This window comes from Scaptodrosophila lebanonensis, unplaced genomic scaffold, assembly GCF_003285725.1.
Source record: "Scaptodrosophila lebanonensis strain 11010-0011.00,11010-0021.00 unplaced genomic scaffold, SlebRS2 tig00000001-arrow-pilon, whole genome shotgun sequence".
NCBI classification, from domain to species: Eukaryota; Metazoa; Arthropoda; class Insecta; order Diptera; family Drosophilidae; genus Scaptodrosophila; species Scaptodrosophila lebanonensis.
Window position 1 is genome coordinate 17,207,358 of NW_022060529.1, and position 16,797 is coordinate 17,224,154.

The 16,797-nt window shown below is 36.9% G+C and overlaps 1 protein-coding gene across 1 annotated transcript in view; it reads right to left on the reverse strand.

Annotated features, from left to right (window-relative positions):
• The window catches only part of LOC115622604 (nuclear hormone receptor FTZ-F1), a 62,882-nt gene that overhangs the window by 10,689 nt on the left and 35,396 nt on the right, over positions 1–16,797 (reverse strand). Inside the window, exon 4 of the mRNA XM_030516606.1 lies at positions 5,195–5,707. Within this exon, the coding sequence (XP_030372466.1) occupies positions 5,195–5,707 (513 nt within the window). The remainder of the gene's footprint in view (positions 1–5,194; positions 5,708–16,797) is intronic.

Below are 16,797 nucleotides of genomic sequence, written 5' to 3' on the forward strand. Positions count from 1 at the left end.
CATGGACCGTCTTGTTGTTCGTGGCGCATTGTAACACTGCGTGCTCACATGCGTGTTCGTGTTTACATTCCGATTTCATGCGTGGTTGAAACAAGAAAGAATAACAATCAAAAAATAGGCTTCAAATTGGGAAAACTCCTAAAATTGTTTGATGGAAAAACATGACTTTCGATATATGTGCTGGTTGGAAAAGAAGCAGACGAAAATTTTCTTTTCATAATAATACGCCAAAATTCAAATTATATAATAAGATGTATGGGTGTTTTAAAATGATTTTAATATTTAATTTAAAAAGTAGTCTTCTTTAATTTGATATTAATAAATAAAAACAGAAAATCAATACAAAATGTAATTGTAAACAAACATTCATAATTGTTGAAAGATAAATTTGAGAATCATTCTGTTATTATATCTGACAATGGCCCTTCGCCTGATTTTCTAAAATTTTGGTAGTACATATTAGTTTTAAAAACAGTTGTGATAATTCTACAAAAATTTAAATTTATTCAAAGAATTCATATTGATTCATGTAACGAAAAATGTGTGTCGTGCCGGGTCAAAAAAAAATTCGACCAATGCACATCCCTAGCTTACAGTCATGCGGCGCTTTGTGTTTTTGTTTGCGTTTTGCGGCCGCCTGTCAGAGTCAGAACGCCACGCGCGAAATGCATTTCCACCCCCACCCTCACAACCCCTTGACTTTGTTGCTCCTCCCCGCTTCTCTGACTCTCTCTCTCTCTCTCTCTCTCTCGCAATCAACATCATCCTGCTGCTGCTGCTGTGGGGCGACGTTCTTTTCTTATTTTAGAGCGCGGTTTAAACAAGCTTGTGGGTGAGCCGCGCATTCTAAGGCGGCATGCACAGTGCTGCTGCACTGGCTGGGCCATGTAATCTACGTACATACGTATATATATGTACATATGCAAGTGTGTGAATATCTGTGTGTGTGAACTATATATAAAGCTTTGTATTTAAAATTGCACATACATATGTATGTATAGTATATATGTATGTATGTACGTGTGAATGATTGTGAGTGCACGCGTGCACTGAAAGCAAAAGTTTTTAAACTAAAAGCGGCAAAGGATGAGGGAAAAATCCATAACAAAGTTTAAGTGTGTACGTCCTTTTATCAAGGTTCATTAAAAAAGAGAAAATAATGCTAAAGCTGTACAATTGAGTCAATTTCCTTGTATAGAAAAATAAAAAGGTTCAATTAATACAAAAAAAAAAACTTAAAGCCGCTTCTGACACTTAGTACGAAGGCAAAAGTTTCGTTGTCCTGCTAATAAATAGAGACAAACAGTTGTATTAAATAATCTGTAGTATATAGTATTGTTTGTCCTGACTGACTGGCAGCCAAAGAGTTGAAATATGGCTACAATTTTACGTTCACAGTGTACGTAAGCACTTAAAGGGATTTGCAAAATTCGTGTACAAATTTTAGAGTTTATCCGATCAACTTAAAACTTGGTTTGAAAGAATACAAAATAAGCTGTATACATGGTTTTTTGGTTTCTTTTTTCTCCGATTTTTGTTGTTTTTCTTGTGCAAATTGGGCAAAGTAATAATTCAATATTTATAATTTTCTAAAGGTAACACATCGATAAGAAAAATATGTGTAATAAATTGCTTTAATTTTAGAACAAAAAACTAAATTATGGTCAAAAGCCGGCAAAAATAATTTTAATTTTTATGAAAGAATCAAAGGGATTACGTTTTATTAAGTGATTAACCAAAATGTATTATAATGAACAAATACCGTTTCATTTACATACAAAAATTAAAATCGACTCAAGTTGATAAAAAAAAATAATGTCACAAATTTTAAATTATCTTATTTGTTGGTTTCCAGGACGATTTTTTATAATTTCCTTTCCATAAACGCTGTGTTATCTAGCAAGATATTTGAGAGACTTTTCCAATCGCAAATGCAAAATATTATTTAAATCTATATACATAATTTTAACATCTTCCTTACTGTTTTCTTAAAAAAAACAACGAAAAAGTGTGCTGCTGCTTTCCATTACAATATTATTTTTAAGAAATGAGGTTTTGAAACATAATTCTGTCTAAAAATAAAAGCAACTCGATTTTTTCTAAAATTAGGTCAATTACGAGGTCTCAAGAGCTTGAGTTATAGTTTAAATAAAGAAATATACATTTTAAGCACAAATTACGAATTAAAGCGAGCTCCGAATACAAACTGACTCAGTTAACATACATCGAAATAACATATGGAGATTTAGCTCAATGCAAGGTAATTCACAACTCTATTCACATTTCTTATTTATTTAGCAAAAGGTAAGCGTCAGCTCTTCCGGTATGCTCTAAATTTGGAGTTCCAATTTTCGGGTGCCAAGTAATCGTTCCGGATTGATTGTATTATAGATATGCCGAAACAGGTGTTGATAAATAAAATATATATGGCAAAGACTGGACACAAACAATTTAAAAAAAATATATAACTTCCCTTCGACTAAGAATTCAAATGTAAACGAAACATGAACAACTATTTATTCAATTAATTTATGTTAATTATATTCGAAAAGTTTAACGAATTCGAGTCGGCAAACCGCTTGATTGACAAAAATGCTCGGCAGGCAGCGTTGCCGAAAGAACACTCCATAAATAAACAGAAATAAAAATATATGCACACACACACACACACACACATTGGTGTTTATATTAAGAATAACAAAAGCAAATAGCGGCGTCTGGAAGACAACAACAATGCCCTTGTGACGTCAGCTCCGTCAGCGCGTCATTGAAATCGAGAGGTGACAGTCGACGTCGCTGCAGCAGCGTTTCGAATTTTCGGTTTACTTTTCGGTTCTTGGGATAGGTCGGTCAGGCAGCCAGTCAGATGTGCTCCATAAACGATTTTAATTATTATTTTATATTTTATTTTTTTGCTTATGCTGCCGAAATGTGGATCGCGGCCAATGGAGCAGAACACAATTGAGGGGAACGCCGACTACTCGATTATTTATGAATTTTACATTTGCAATTTACATAATTCAACTTTAATTAGTCGCTAAATTTCGCTGCCAAAGAATCACTTGGGAATGTGCCCCGCTTTTCCCCAAACGTTCAATTTTCGGGTCTGTTGTTTTTCTGCCATTAGTTGTGCGCATTTATAAATAATAAGGAATATCGATTTAATTCCTTTGACTGCAGGCTGCCTGCCACCATCGAACAATGCAAACAGGCGATTTGGGGCGAGGCTCGCTCTTGCCGTCATGTGTAAAAGTAGTTATATATTATATACTCGTATAGTATAGTTAGTTGGGTTCGATATATTCAGCCACTTATGCATTACACACTGCCGCAGAGAACAAAAACAAGATTCGCACTGAATTCCTAGACTGGCAACTAAGTGGGCACAGGGGAAACAATTTGGAGTGAAATGCGAGCGAACAAGGCAGGGTTTTCGAGTCGAGTCGAGTTTGGTCATATGTACGATAAAGTAATTTAGATGCACATACTTGTATGATAGATGAACAGTTTCCTTTATTGGCAGATGAAAATTGAGATTAAACACCATGAGTTGAAAATGAATCATTTCAAATCAATAATGGCAAACACATAATAAGGAGTAGTTGGCAAACAATTGCTTGTGTTCCAAGAATCGTGCGAGATAATGAATGAATCATTGTTGCCTTGAAGCTTCTTCGTCCTTGTAAATATGCAAGCTTCTTTTTGATGAACTATTTGCAGATTAATTGTAGCACCAATTCAAGCCAAATTCTTTAATGAACACAGATTTCGTTTCACCTCTCATTAATTAGGAATTAAGTCATTTACATTAAGCCGCAACTAACTTCAACCAATACTACGTATACGGCGTGATAGATAATAGCTCAGGGTTTTTTATATACTTAGAAAAGGAAAGCTGTTCTTCTAAGAGTTGTTAATCAGCAATTTTTTACACCAGGATTTCTTATATACTTGTAGTACGTACTTAGAAAAGAAAAGCTATTCTTCTAAGAGTTGGTAATCAGCAATTTTTTACACCTCATATTGAATTCTAACCACTGATTCATAAAATGTTAACAAGATAGTTAGCTGCATTAAGGCAAAGGTTTGATTCAATGGATTACGTTTTCTAGATGCCAAGGGTAAATCGAATGCATATTTTAAAGTAAGTTTCTGATCATTGGATATAATCATTATTAACTGGAAACATTTTTTCTTATTACCAGCTCCTTTAAAGTTGATTTTAAGCCAAGAAAATAGCCCTTTGCAGTATTAACTTATTTAATTAAAACTGCACACCCCTTTTTAAAAGTCATTTAAACTACCCCTCAAACTAACTTATTCAAGAAGAGGTAAGAAAACTTTTTGTAATATAGAGCTCCAGCAAAGATTGAAATGTAAAGAAACGAATCTCAGCGTTGTAAACAAATTGAGGGCTAATGGGAACTACGTGCCTGGCAGCATGTGCTGTTTTATTATTACCTAAATATGGGAACCGTTCATTGCATAGCAATTATGGGCATGATAAATAATCGTGTATGATTGTAGTTATGAATGAAATGTGTATACAACAAATTGGAAGTTTTGATGTTTTGAATTTTTCATAAGCGATTGAGCTTTAATAATAACAAACTGAACAATTACTATTTAATTAATAACAAATGAGGTCTTTGCTGGTTGGTTTAATAAAATAAATAATCTATAAAATTGTTAATAAAAAAAACCTGCATTTTCGTATTTACTTAATCCGCTGATAAGTTTGTTTTTGTTTTGTTCCCAGTTTGTTTTTATTTATAGCTTGTTTTGTTTTTTTTTTTTATATATATACTATCTCTATGCTTCATGGGGAAAGTAATTCATTTGCTATTTAATAACAAACAGAGAATCTTTGGAAATGTTTGTGGAAGTGGTTGATATTCCCTTTCTTTGGCTTGTAGGTCTATTTTTCCCCCCTTTTTGATGCCTAATTTACAACCCAATTTATTTGTAACTAATACTCCTATAATAAAATTCTTTTCTTATACTTTTAGTAAAAAACTTTGTTTGCTTTTACAAAAAGCCATACTTAAACATGTATTACTATTTTGGCGCTCACAATAACGCCATGCCCAAACAAATTGAAAACATAATATTCTACTACTTTGGAGATCAAGCATTCATCAGAAAATAGATCTAATCCTTCAATGTGGCTTATTAAAGAGACTTGGGTACTCACCTTCCAGCTTCATTCCCACCTCGAGACACTTTTGGAAGCGGCAGTATGGACACCGTTTGCGCTGCGTCTTATCGATGTGGCAGGAACGTTCCGCCACACAGGTGTAGACCTTCTTGTTTTGTACCGTACGCTTGAAGAAACCCTTGCAGGACTCGCAGGTGAGCAGGCCGTAGTGATAGCCGCTCACCTTGTCCCCACAGACGGGGCAGAGCTCCTCGAAGAGATGCTTGAAATCGATAGCCTCGCCACTGACGCCTGAGGTGGCGCTGGTGCCGCATGGAGTTCCGTGTGTGCCGCTGCCACCGCCACCGACGCTGCCGGGCATGTGGCCACTGGAGCTGGCAGCCTGCGGCAGCAGCATGTAGCCACCGGCACCAACAGCGTTGCCGCCGCTGCCATTGAGGAGCGCTGAATTGGTGGCACTGGTGCCACCTCCTCCACCTGGCCCGCCGCCGCCACCACCCCCGCCGCCACCACTCTGTTGCGAATGCGACGAGGTGGTGTCCTGATAGCCTGTCGGGAATATATACTGTGAATCGAAATTGTATATATACGAGTAGGAGGAGGAGTTGAATTGATTGGAGTTGTTGGCAATATTCTGTTGTGGTTGTTGTTGCTGCTGCTGTTGTTGTTGTTGGTAATGCTGCTGGTGGCTTTGAGGCTGATGTTGTTGTTGTTGCTGCTGCTGATGATGTGTGTGATGTTGTTGTTGGTGGTGGGACTGTTGATTGCCACTGCCACTCAACTGGAGCGTGTAGGCGCTGTAATCGTTATCGGAATTGCTCAATGCATTTGTATCGTTGTCGTTGTTGTTACTTCTGTTGTTGTTGTTATTATTATTACTGCTATTGCCACTGTTGCTGCCGCTCTGCTGCTGATTACTGGCCAGAGCTGGACTTGCCGGCTGCTGGTCCAGTTGCATCGAAAACGGCGACATGTTGAGCGACGATATAAACTGAACTGTCGCCTGTTGTTGCTCCATTTCTAATAACATTTCATAGAATTTATAACTTGAACTGAGAATTGTTGCTCTGCTTTAATTTGTTGCCTTGATTCGGGGCTTATTTTGGACGGCACTTGCACTTGGGTTACGACAGACAGTGTGGGGGGCTTGCAAGAGAATTTATTGCGTACTTTTTGTTTATTTTTTAATAACGTACTCTTTTTTCTTTTTTGTTTTATTTCATTAATTTAAGCACAAATTGTTGCACTTTTTGTTTGTGTGTACGTGTGTGTAATTTTGTTTAAACTTGCTTATAAAATAGCTTTTTAAAGTTGATGTTTACATACGGTGGTCTGGTCTTTGCACTTAACTGGTTTGATTTTATATGCAACATTTTTAACACATGTATATCCGAACTTTGACAATGTTGTGAGAATTCTTGATTTCCTTGATGTGTTTTATGTTTTTAGGAGGTGCTTTAAAACTGCTTAGAAAATGATGTAACGCATGTATTTATTTTAAAATATATTTAACATTTGTTTATATTAAAGAAATTCTTTAACGATTTGCATCTTTGTTTCTGTTTTGTTTGTTGTTGCAGGTACTTTGACGAGGTGAGTGAGATAGATAGTTTAGATAGCAAGGATCTGTTTAGAACTTGTTTCTTTTTATTTTAGTTGTTTATTTTTTTTAATTCGCAGATTAAGTTAGGTAGGGTTTTTACACTTATGTATATACAAGTAGCTTGATTGTGTGCGTTGTGTTTGAAACAATTTTTTAATTTAATTTGATTTTTTTAATAGCTTATATTAAGTATTTCGGCAACATTTGCAAAATTTCTTGTTGCATTGGCATTAATTAAATTTGGGTCACACAGCTGCTTTGTTTTGGCGTATGCTGCTATTATTTTTATAGATCTTTATATGTGTCTGATTCGTTGATTTAAACAATTTAACATTGCTCGAACACACATATAGAACATAATCCTTGGGCTGTTCTATTGCATGCTAAGCAAATGCAATTGTTTTGATTTCGATTATGCGCACTTTTTTTATATTACCGAATTCGTATTGTGTTGATATATATCTATGTGTATATTTGTTATTTAGGCCAAGCGAGCAGCGAAAATTACACAGAGGGAAAAAACGCAGCACACACACAGAGACGCACGCGTACGCGAGTTTTGCACATTTGTTGTTGTTGTTATGTGGTTGCAAATTTAATTTTATAACGATTTGAATTTAACACTTTTCTTTATATAGTAGGTTGCCTAGTAGTATATGTAATATATATATATATACTATATTTATGTGGGTATGTGTGATTTCTTTATATATATGTATATATTAATTTCTATGCGAAAAACACGACCAACATCAACCACGTATCTCGATTGACTAAACCCAAGTAAACGGCGAGGATACCCGCAATACACTAAAAGCGGCTGCTTGCCAATGCGAGCAGCGCCGTCAAAGTTGACGTCGAAGTCGACGCTGTCGTTGTTGCCGCTGCCGTTAATGCAATGCGGTTACTCTCGCTCTCAGCATGGCGACGTGTATTACGTATACGCTATTTATGTTTGTGCATGTGTGTGTATGTGTATGGGGGCATGGCGCTTTTTGTGCAGTTTCACTTTCAATGCTCACGCGTTTTTGCTCTCTCTCGTATGCTGCTGCGCTCATTCTGCTGCTACTGCTGCCGCTCTGCTTTGGCGCTCTCTTGCTTTGGTTGGCTTGACTTAGTGGCCCCCTTTTGGGTACTGGTACTGTGTGTGTTGTTTCTGTGTGTTTTATTTTTCTTTTATTTGGTTGCCACATTGAAATTCAAACTGCGCTGAAAGCGAAAGTGAAACTTTTTGCTATAGCTTTGAGCCACTGTACGCGCGACTCGACAAGAAACAACAACAAATACTACGACAACGACAACGACAAACGATGACGATGAGCTGAGCTGATGGCGACTCATTCTTTCGGATGTAGCGCTAAAAGTTACTAACATTATGAAAGCGTTAAATTTAGCTTTAAAGTTACTCGTCGCTATTTTGTAATTGTTTCTCAGTGTTGAAGTAGTAGTAGTTGTTGTTGTTGTGTTGCTTCTTCGTTTACCAAAGTGGGAATTTTGTGTGTTGGCTCGTCTTCAAGTTGCTTGTTACCAAGTTGATTTTGTAGTTGTTGTTGGTTTAGTTTTGTTGTTATTGTGTTTATGTTTTTGTTTTTGTTTTTTTTTGTTTGTCTATTGTTAGTCGCTTTGGTCTCAATTAGCTGTGGGTTATTGTTGTTGTTGCATTTGTTCATGACACGGTTTTCATGCAGCGCGTTTTCGTTTCCTATTTTAATTTTTTCTTCTTTATATTTAAGATCTTAGCCATGATCTAAGCTTAAAAAAAAAAAACATAACTGATTATATTTTTGACAAGTGGCAGCCAGCAAAAAGTTTCGGTATTTAATAAATAAATTATCGTGGTATTTATTATTGTCTTAATAAATGGTATGCGCAAAGTATTTTGTGTAATACTTAGAGATTTAAGAGATTCACTTTTAAAGCCTTATGAAAACCATCCAAGTCCAACAGCATTTCAAAATATTATCAGTGCGTATGCGTGATATTCTTTGTATTTTGTGTAATGCTTAGAAATTTAAAAGATTCACTTTTAAAGCCTTAAGAAAACCATTCCAAGTCCATCAAAATATTATCAGTGCGTATGCGCGATATTATTTGAAATCGCTTTTACAACACGCCGATGTAGGACTCCCAAAAGTTCACCAAATGCAATTAAATTAAAAAAATTCAATTTTATCTTCACAATTTATCTGAGGTTTGTTATCGTTCTCATCATTTTGTCCCAAATCTTTCTTTAAAAATGGAAACTGTGCGTATACATAATATTCTATGAATTGACGAATAACTCAAATTCTTGTAGCGTCTTTAAAGACCAATGAGTGTAGTACGTGTTGTGTACCATCAGCGTGCTGCCTTAAGGATCGTAAATTCATCCTAAAAACTTTCACCAAATGCAATTTCTTCAATCAAATAAAACGGAACTGAAACTCCGAACGGTCAGACGACTATTAAAATGCAACGTGTTGTGAATCAGAGAAGAAATATATGCAACCACAAAAAAAAGAGCGCAAATATTGCACCATTTTTTTTTCGTGTGTGTGTTTGTGGAAAAACCCCATGAAAAGGGAGCTACAAAAAAAGAAGTAAAATAAAAATAAATGATATACAAAAATGCAACGCAGCCGCAATGAACTTTCAACAAAAATGGAAATCATTCAGTCGAGAGACCCGATGCCATCCATAGTAAGACCAAAGTAAGACCCTGTCTGCACGTGAAAACGTGTCGGCGGCGCGTATCTCAAGTGACGCGTCTTGTATCTTTGCGTATGACGCAAAGTTAAACACGTTTGCCACCTTCGTGTTGTCGGTTTGCCAGTCAGCCAGTCAACCAGCCCGCCAGACAGCCAGCCAGGTACATAGGTAGGTAGATAGGTTGGTTGGTTTGTTCGCTGGTAGGTTGATTACAACATTTCAACGCTCAATTATGTGCGCAAGTAAATGAAAAGCCGAGAGTAGTCGAACAGTCGCAATGCTTGTTGGCAGATGAGTTTCTGGTAATGGTAATGGTAATGCTATTGATGTTGGTATTGGTAATGTAAAGAGGAGCTTACGAAACTCTTGAATGCGTTCAATAATAACGCACTGCCCAGTCACCGACAGAGACTACAGAAGAGGCTCTCTTTAGTTATGGCCAGCTGTTTATTGCCCGCCGGGCAGGCGGCCAGGCAGACACACAGACGAACGGATCGAGGCAGCCACGTTAACACAATGGAAGAGACAAAGGCGCATAATTTTTGTATGCCAATTTTCATTTCCTTCCAATAATACACTTAGAAAAAAAAGGTGGCACTTAAAAAACAAAGTAAAGGTACTTTTGAGAAAATTGTTATTAAAATAATTTAAAAAACTATTAAAGTACAGACATATTTTCGAAAAAAAAAATGGTTAGCATCTGTTTCAAACCACATCCTCTAGTTTGTATATATTTCATTTTTCTGTTTTTCAAACACAGTTTAGTTTGGGGTTTTTTTAAAAAATATATTTTTTGTTTGCTTAGGCCGGTGGGCAATATCTATTGAAAAACTAGTAAAGTTTAATTGGTTTAATCGCGCTAAATTAGCAAATAACTTTCCATCTATAAGCTATGTCCATCCATATATATCGCTTGATGATCAGTACAATATACATTTCAATATAGATTTCTTTCGACAATATAGATTTCTAGTTTCTTCGGTTTATGCTTTACCTTCCATATATCTAATTGAATATCCACCCATAGGACGATTGTTGGATTTATATATTTAAATAACTTTCTGCCTTTCTATTTATCTCTCTGTTTACTCGTTTTATTCCCTGATACATACGTATATGTTCATTGTTTCTAACACTGTTTTTATTTATTTTTATTTTATTTCTATTTATTTATTCTTTTTTTGTGACTCTATGAAAATGAATACCAGAGTTTTGTCTCTTGTATTCCAATATAAATAAATATTTTTTAATAAATAAAAGCATTCGTATGTACTGGATACATTAATAAATTGAAAATATTTCTTTCATTTAAATGTACGTATAAATAAAATGTATCTAATAAAATAGGTTAAGTAGGCTAATCAAATCCCTTTTCATTTTATTAAATTAAATTTTTGTGACTAGTGCATTAATTTATAACAATCTTTCTCGTCGCACTACGAACTATTAATAAATAAATAAATAAAATGAATTCCTAACTTGTCAAAAACAGCTGATATTAATGAATGAAAAAAAAGCCCAGTCCTTACGTATAAATCGAAAGGACTATCCTGTAGGGTATTGGGCGAAATTCTCTGCCAGAAAAACGGTGTTAGAAAAAAGCTCGCCAAAATAGGGCTTTAAAAAATGCAATGAGTACGTTCATCGGCTAATTGGAATACAAATAATTCTTAATAAAAGACAATTTTCTCAAAGATTTGACAATTTTCTCAATGAATTTTTCTGAGTGTAGCAGCAGTTGCTCGTGACCGTAGCTAAAACATATATGTATATCGAACTGGCGGCTACACTCACATACTATATGCACAATGACATGCACAAATCGCAGGCATGCGAATGTGTGTGTGTGTGTGTGAGTGTGTGTGTGTGTGTGTGAGTATGTGTGTGAGTGTGTGTGTGAGTGTGTGTGCGGTAATCGTCGACTGTCAGGCACCCAGCACAACACAACACCGCACAACAATTTCACTCTCACTCTCAATTTTGAATCATGCCAATGGTAAACTGGTTTTCGAACAAGAGACCTACTTATGGGGCCGCAGATTCAGTTTCGGCTTCAACATCAGCTTCAGCTTCCACTTGGCTACTCCATTTAAATGCTGTATAACTGTTGCCGAAAATATCGCACAACAAATCTCTGTTAACTTTGGCCCGTTCGCCGTCCATTGGCAAGTTCCAAGTTCTTGTTTGGCTGCCTGCCTGCCTGCCTGCCAGCCTGCTGCCAGCCTGCTTAGCTTTTTTGTCCGTTACTCGTTGCCGTTGCCTTTGACTTGTGCGCATGCGCAATGACTTTTTCGACAGTTGTTTGTCAATCACCAGCAGCAGTCGCGGCAGTCGCAGCATTCGAAGCAGCAGAGGCACACAAGTTGGACTTTAAGCGGTACAGGCGACAAAAATTACAAATCACTTTTAGCTATGATGAAAGAAATAATATCTAAATCTTTTGCAAACTTAAAAGGAAGGTAACTTTTTTTAAATTGTGTTCAAGCTTAGCTTAACCGAATAATGCAAACTTTGGTTGGGATTTCATCGATTTATTAAGTTCGATTTGGCATAATTTGGTCGAATTCGGGAATGGGAACAGGCTGCATAACAACGTTTAACTTATAGACATCTGTTTTTGGCAAACATTTGATGTCTCGATTCGGCAAATTCTTTATTCAAGTTGTCGATAACGATAACATAATATATCGAAGACATTTTCAAAGATGTTAAAATCGAATTAAAAATCGGAAATGGGAACAGGCTGTATAATAACGTTTAACTTATAGTCACATGTTTGATGTCTCGATTCGGCAAATTCTTGACTCAAATTGGTCGATAACGATAACATAATTTATCAAAGACATTTACAAAGATGTTAAAAACTCGGGAATGGGAACAGGCTTTATACTTGTAATAACGTTTAACTTATAGCCATATGTTTTTGGCAAACATTTGATGTCTCGATTCGGAAAATTAACATAATTTATCAAGGACATTTACATAGACGTATAAATCAGATGAAAATTAACAACACACAGTCGTCGAATTTTAAAAAAAGAACTTCTTATTCTACCACGTTGCGTATACGTGATTTTAAATAAAAATCATTTGTAATTCCTTAGATGAAATGCGAAATGGGCAAAAATATACGAAGATCCTGAAGTTCTTCCGAACACATGAGCAGTGATAGAAACTCTATTGAAGGAAAAGCAACGAAACTCAATTCAGCAAACGTGGAAGAAAATGCCTTTAAAGACGAAGAAATGCAAATACAGAACTGCTAATGAATTTCTTGACAACTGCTAGTTGAAATAAACGAGACCATACACAGACTGGTTAACAAGATCGCAGCCCACGAGCGCCTTTTTGATCCAGCCATAAACACAGAGAATTGCCAATTCTGCAATTCCAATACTGCTTTCTAGCTCAGTAAAGCGCATTTTAATAAACAACTTATGGGCAGAAATTTATTTGAACTGGTAATCCAGCCACCTCCATGTAGTCCTTCTAGAGACCATTTAAAAATTCTCATCAAGTCTCTAAGCTTTACATTACGGCTCATGCAGATATATACATATATCATTTAAATGTTACGTAAATATCTCTATTTAACTGCAGTTTGAGTTACTTGCAGGCTCTTTATAAGTAGATAAATAAATTTTGATAGCAAGAAATTAATTTATTTATTTGTATAGACAACCTTTTTTCTACCAACTAATTCCGGCTATTTGATTTGTTTTTTCCATGCTGGGTGGCTTGTAACTGAATGGAAAAATGCGCGCGAGCGCGCGCGCATTCGTTTGACTGCCAAAATAAAAACGCGGCTAACACAAAAAGTTCGCATGCACCAAAAATTGCTGGCATGTCTGTCCGGCTGGCTGTTTGTCCTGCTGTACCTTGTCGGCGCTGGTGGCACAAATGTTAATGTCGTGGTACAAACATACACCAATTTTTTGTATCTTTTTTTTTTTGTTGTTGGGGGGCAAACGATGACGCGACGTTTGGTGAGTGAGTGACGGACTGACTGACTGACGGACCGTTTGTCTGACTGACTAACTGACTGACACTGACTTGCAGCCAGATTTTGGGTTTTTTTTTTTGTGTGTTTTGTTTTGTTTTGTTTTCGACTGCCTCGCTTAATTTCATAATAAAACATAAAACGTATAAAATTTACTTTGAACGTGCACAGAATACAAGTCAGAGTCCATTATTTTGTTGTTGTTGTTTGTTGTTTGGCTGCATTTTTCGATTTGTGCGCATTGGTCGCCTACAACTACAACTACTACTACTGTTGTTGTTATTGTAGTTTGTTGGTCATTAGGTTTGTTGGTCGAAGGTTTTGTTTATTTATTTTTAAATTGTTGTATAGCTGTTTCTGTTGCCTACTGCCTCTGTTGTTGCTTTTGTTGTTGTTGTTTCTGCTGCTGCTGCTGCTGCTGTCGTCATTGTTGTCACTGTGTTACCGTTGGCTAATATTACTATTGTTGTTGCTTTTGTTACTCTTATTGTTGCTTTTTACGCAATCTACAGTTTAATTTTTGTTTTGTGGCTTAATTCTGGAAATTTTTGTTTAGTGACTTTTTTTGTTTTGGTTTTTTGGGGGTTATTTTAATTTATGTGTCGATTGCCAAATGTGTCTTGACTTGTGTGCCTAGAGTGCAAATTTCGTAAGAAACGTAGTCGGTCTGCGAATGTGTTTGTGTGAGTCAGTTAATTATTTCGTTTTACCCAAAAGTCATGTGACCTGAATTATCAGCTAGAAGCAAGTCCAATTGAGGCATAGTGGGCTATATAGTCTAAGTGTTAGAAATGCTGATCTATAATCCCATTTCAAACAATGATTATAATATACATAGTTGGTCGTTTTGTACAAAAACACTTCGGCCTCTTAGGAGGTCCCTTAGCATAGCTGATTTAAAATCGTATTTGTATATATTTAGCTTAAAGAAATCAACCATTCTAAGCTTTCTTGAAGCATTGAAGTTTTTCTAGACATAGTACAAGTAGTTCACTATGAAATATGTGTTGTTTGAAGTTCATTCCTTGTTTATTTTTAACCGATTTCAAAAAAGAGGAGGTTATCAATTCGTCTGTATTTTCTTTAAAAAACTATCCACTTTTTTAAATTACTCGAAATCAATGTCATCGATTATTCCATGAAAAGCTGCATCTTAGCTCTTAAAACGGGAGCACGAGCATATTATTAATTGCGTCTCCCAATAACTTCCCTCTTTTCTTTTTTTATTTCTTTCCCTCTTTCCAGTCATTTTCTGGCCAGCACCACCCGCAAACAATTTTCAAATGGGGCAGGTCACTTATTCGACAGACCGTAAATGCGAAGCAAGACGATACGAAACGTATCAAAACAAAATGAGAAAACACACCAAAAAACTAAATAAAATTTATATGTACATACATACATACATACATACATACATTCGTATGTATATCGCAGCTAAATTTAGAAAACGGTGTTTCTTTTTATTATACGATTTCATGCTCGAGCTCAAATCGCAGCTACAACTACAACAACAAATGGCAACAAGAAACCTAAAAACATAAAAAAAAATAAAGTCGAAAAAAACTAAAAACTCGTCTTAACCTGAAACGAAACCTTGTAACATTTTTTCCTAGCTGCTTGGCGACGATGTTGCCGCTGACGTCGCTGCGTTGCGACCATCGCTGTGCTGCTTCTCAACTTAATTGACGTTTCGGTATACATGCATGCATATACAAACATACATATGGATAAGTATGTACGTGCCGGTTTGTTTGACCAAGGGCGGTGGCGGGGCGGTGCAGTGGTGCGGTTTATGCAAGCAGCGGCACAAATGCAATCGACACACGTATACATACATACGTTCATATAAAAGCACATTCGACAAAAGCGCAGCAGCAATGAGAGCCAAAGAGAATCACAAGAGAGCGCCTGATAGCCCATTAAAAGATTTTTCCCTGTGTTAGTGAAACAACGCCATGCTGCGCTCTCACAACGATCGAAGCCGCTTTACTTTTGCTTTCAATATGAAATAATCGACGGCAGCCACGGCGTCGGCGTTAACAGCGGCAGAACCAGAGACATCGCTGCCATTATGACAATGGCGTTGTCGCTGTCGTTGTCGGCAATACAACCGACAGTGAAACGAGAGCGCCCGAGCAAGTTTCGCCCACATTCATATTAGAGATGAGTACTGGCCGGCTTTTTCACACCGACACGAACCGACCACGAAATTATAAAAAGAATAATCTTCCTTTGAGTCGTATCATTAAAAGAAAGTGCAAATTATTTATATTATATGTTTTTAATAAAAAAAAATTTTGTATATGTAGTATACATGTGTACATACGATATACAAACCATACACTATTTATGTACATAAATGTCGGTAAAAGCTGTATAAATAAAAGCATAGCCTAGTACACCATGGCTAACGAATAAAAACACGGCCCCTACCCATCTCTAGTCAACATGCGTTAGTTTCGACTGCCTCATCGTCGTCGGAAGTTGAGAGAGAGAGAGAGCGTAAAAGAGAGAGAGTCGTTTGACGCGACTGCCGCTGGGTGCGCTTTTGGGGCTGGCTGGCATCATTGAATAATGTAATAAGTGAAAGTGTACTGTTGTGTGTGTGTGTGTGTGTGTGTCTGCGACGCGCGCGCTGGTGTTGTCGTCAACGTCGCTGCTTTGGTTGACCTACTTTTTGTTGTACAGATTCAGGTCTATGTTAGAGAGATTAATTTCGATTTCGTTTCATTTTTATGCTACATGCCACATGCTCCGCGCCTGTGCGTGTGCGTACTAATAAAGTGTGACAGTGGGCTGTGGGCCATAGGCCCTATTCTGACTGCCGGGGAACAAGGAGCGAAGCTGCGGTTTATGTTGTGCGCTGTAATGGAAAACTGTTGCCATGTTGGTGTAGGTTGTAGGCCTGTGGGCTGTAAAGCTTGCCTCACTGCCCCCGTGCGTGCGGCACACACCAGCAAAGGCCTTAGGATAGGTTCAGCGCTGATTTTGTGCTGTTACTGCTTCCACCCCCCACTGTCGCTTCGACTATTTTTATAGCGGCAGGCCTATGGCATGTGCCACTCTGTTCAATGTTGTAGTTGCTGCTTTTAATGTTAATAGGTCAATGGGAAATTTAGTGGGGCGTGTATGTTTGTATATTATGACTGTGTGTATGTGTGTTTGTACTATTTGGGGGTGTGGCAACGGGTGTTGGCATTATTAATATAAACGTTTTGCATATACATATATATGTATACGCACACACTTATTTTTCTAGGATTATAAGCCGGCCTACAAACTCATACAAATGAATATGTACGTGTGTATCTGTGTGTGCATAGCAAAATTTATGCTGGCCAGCAG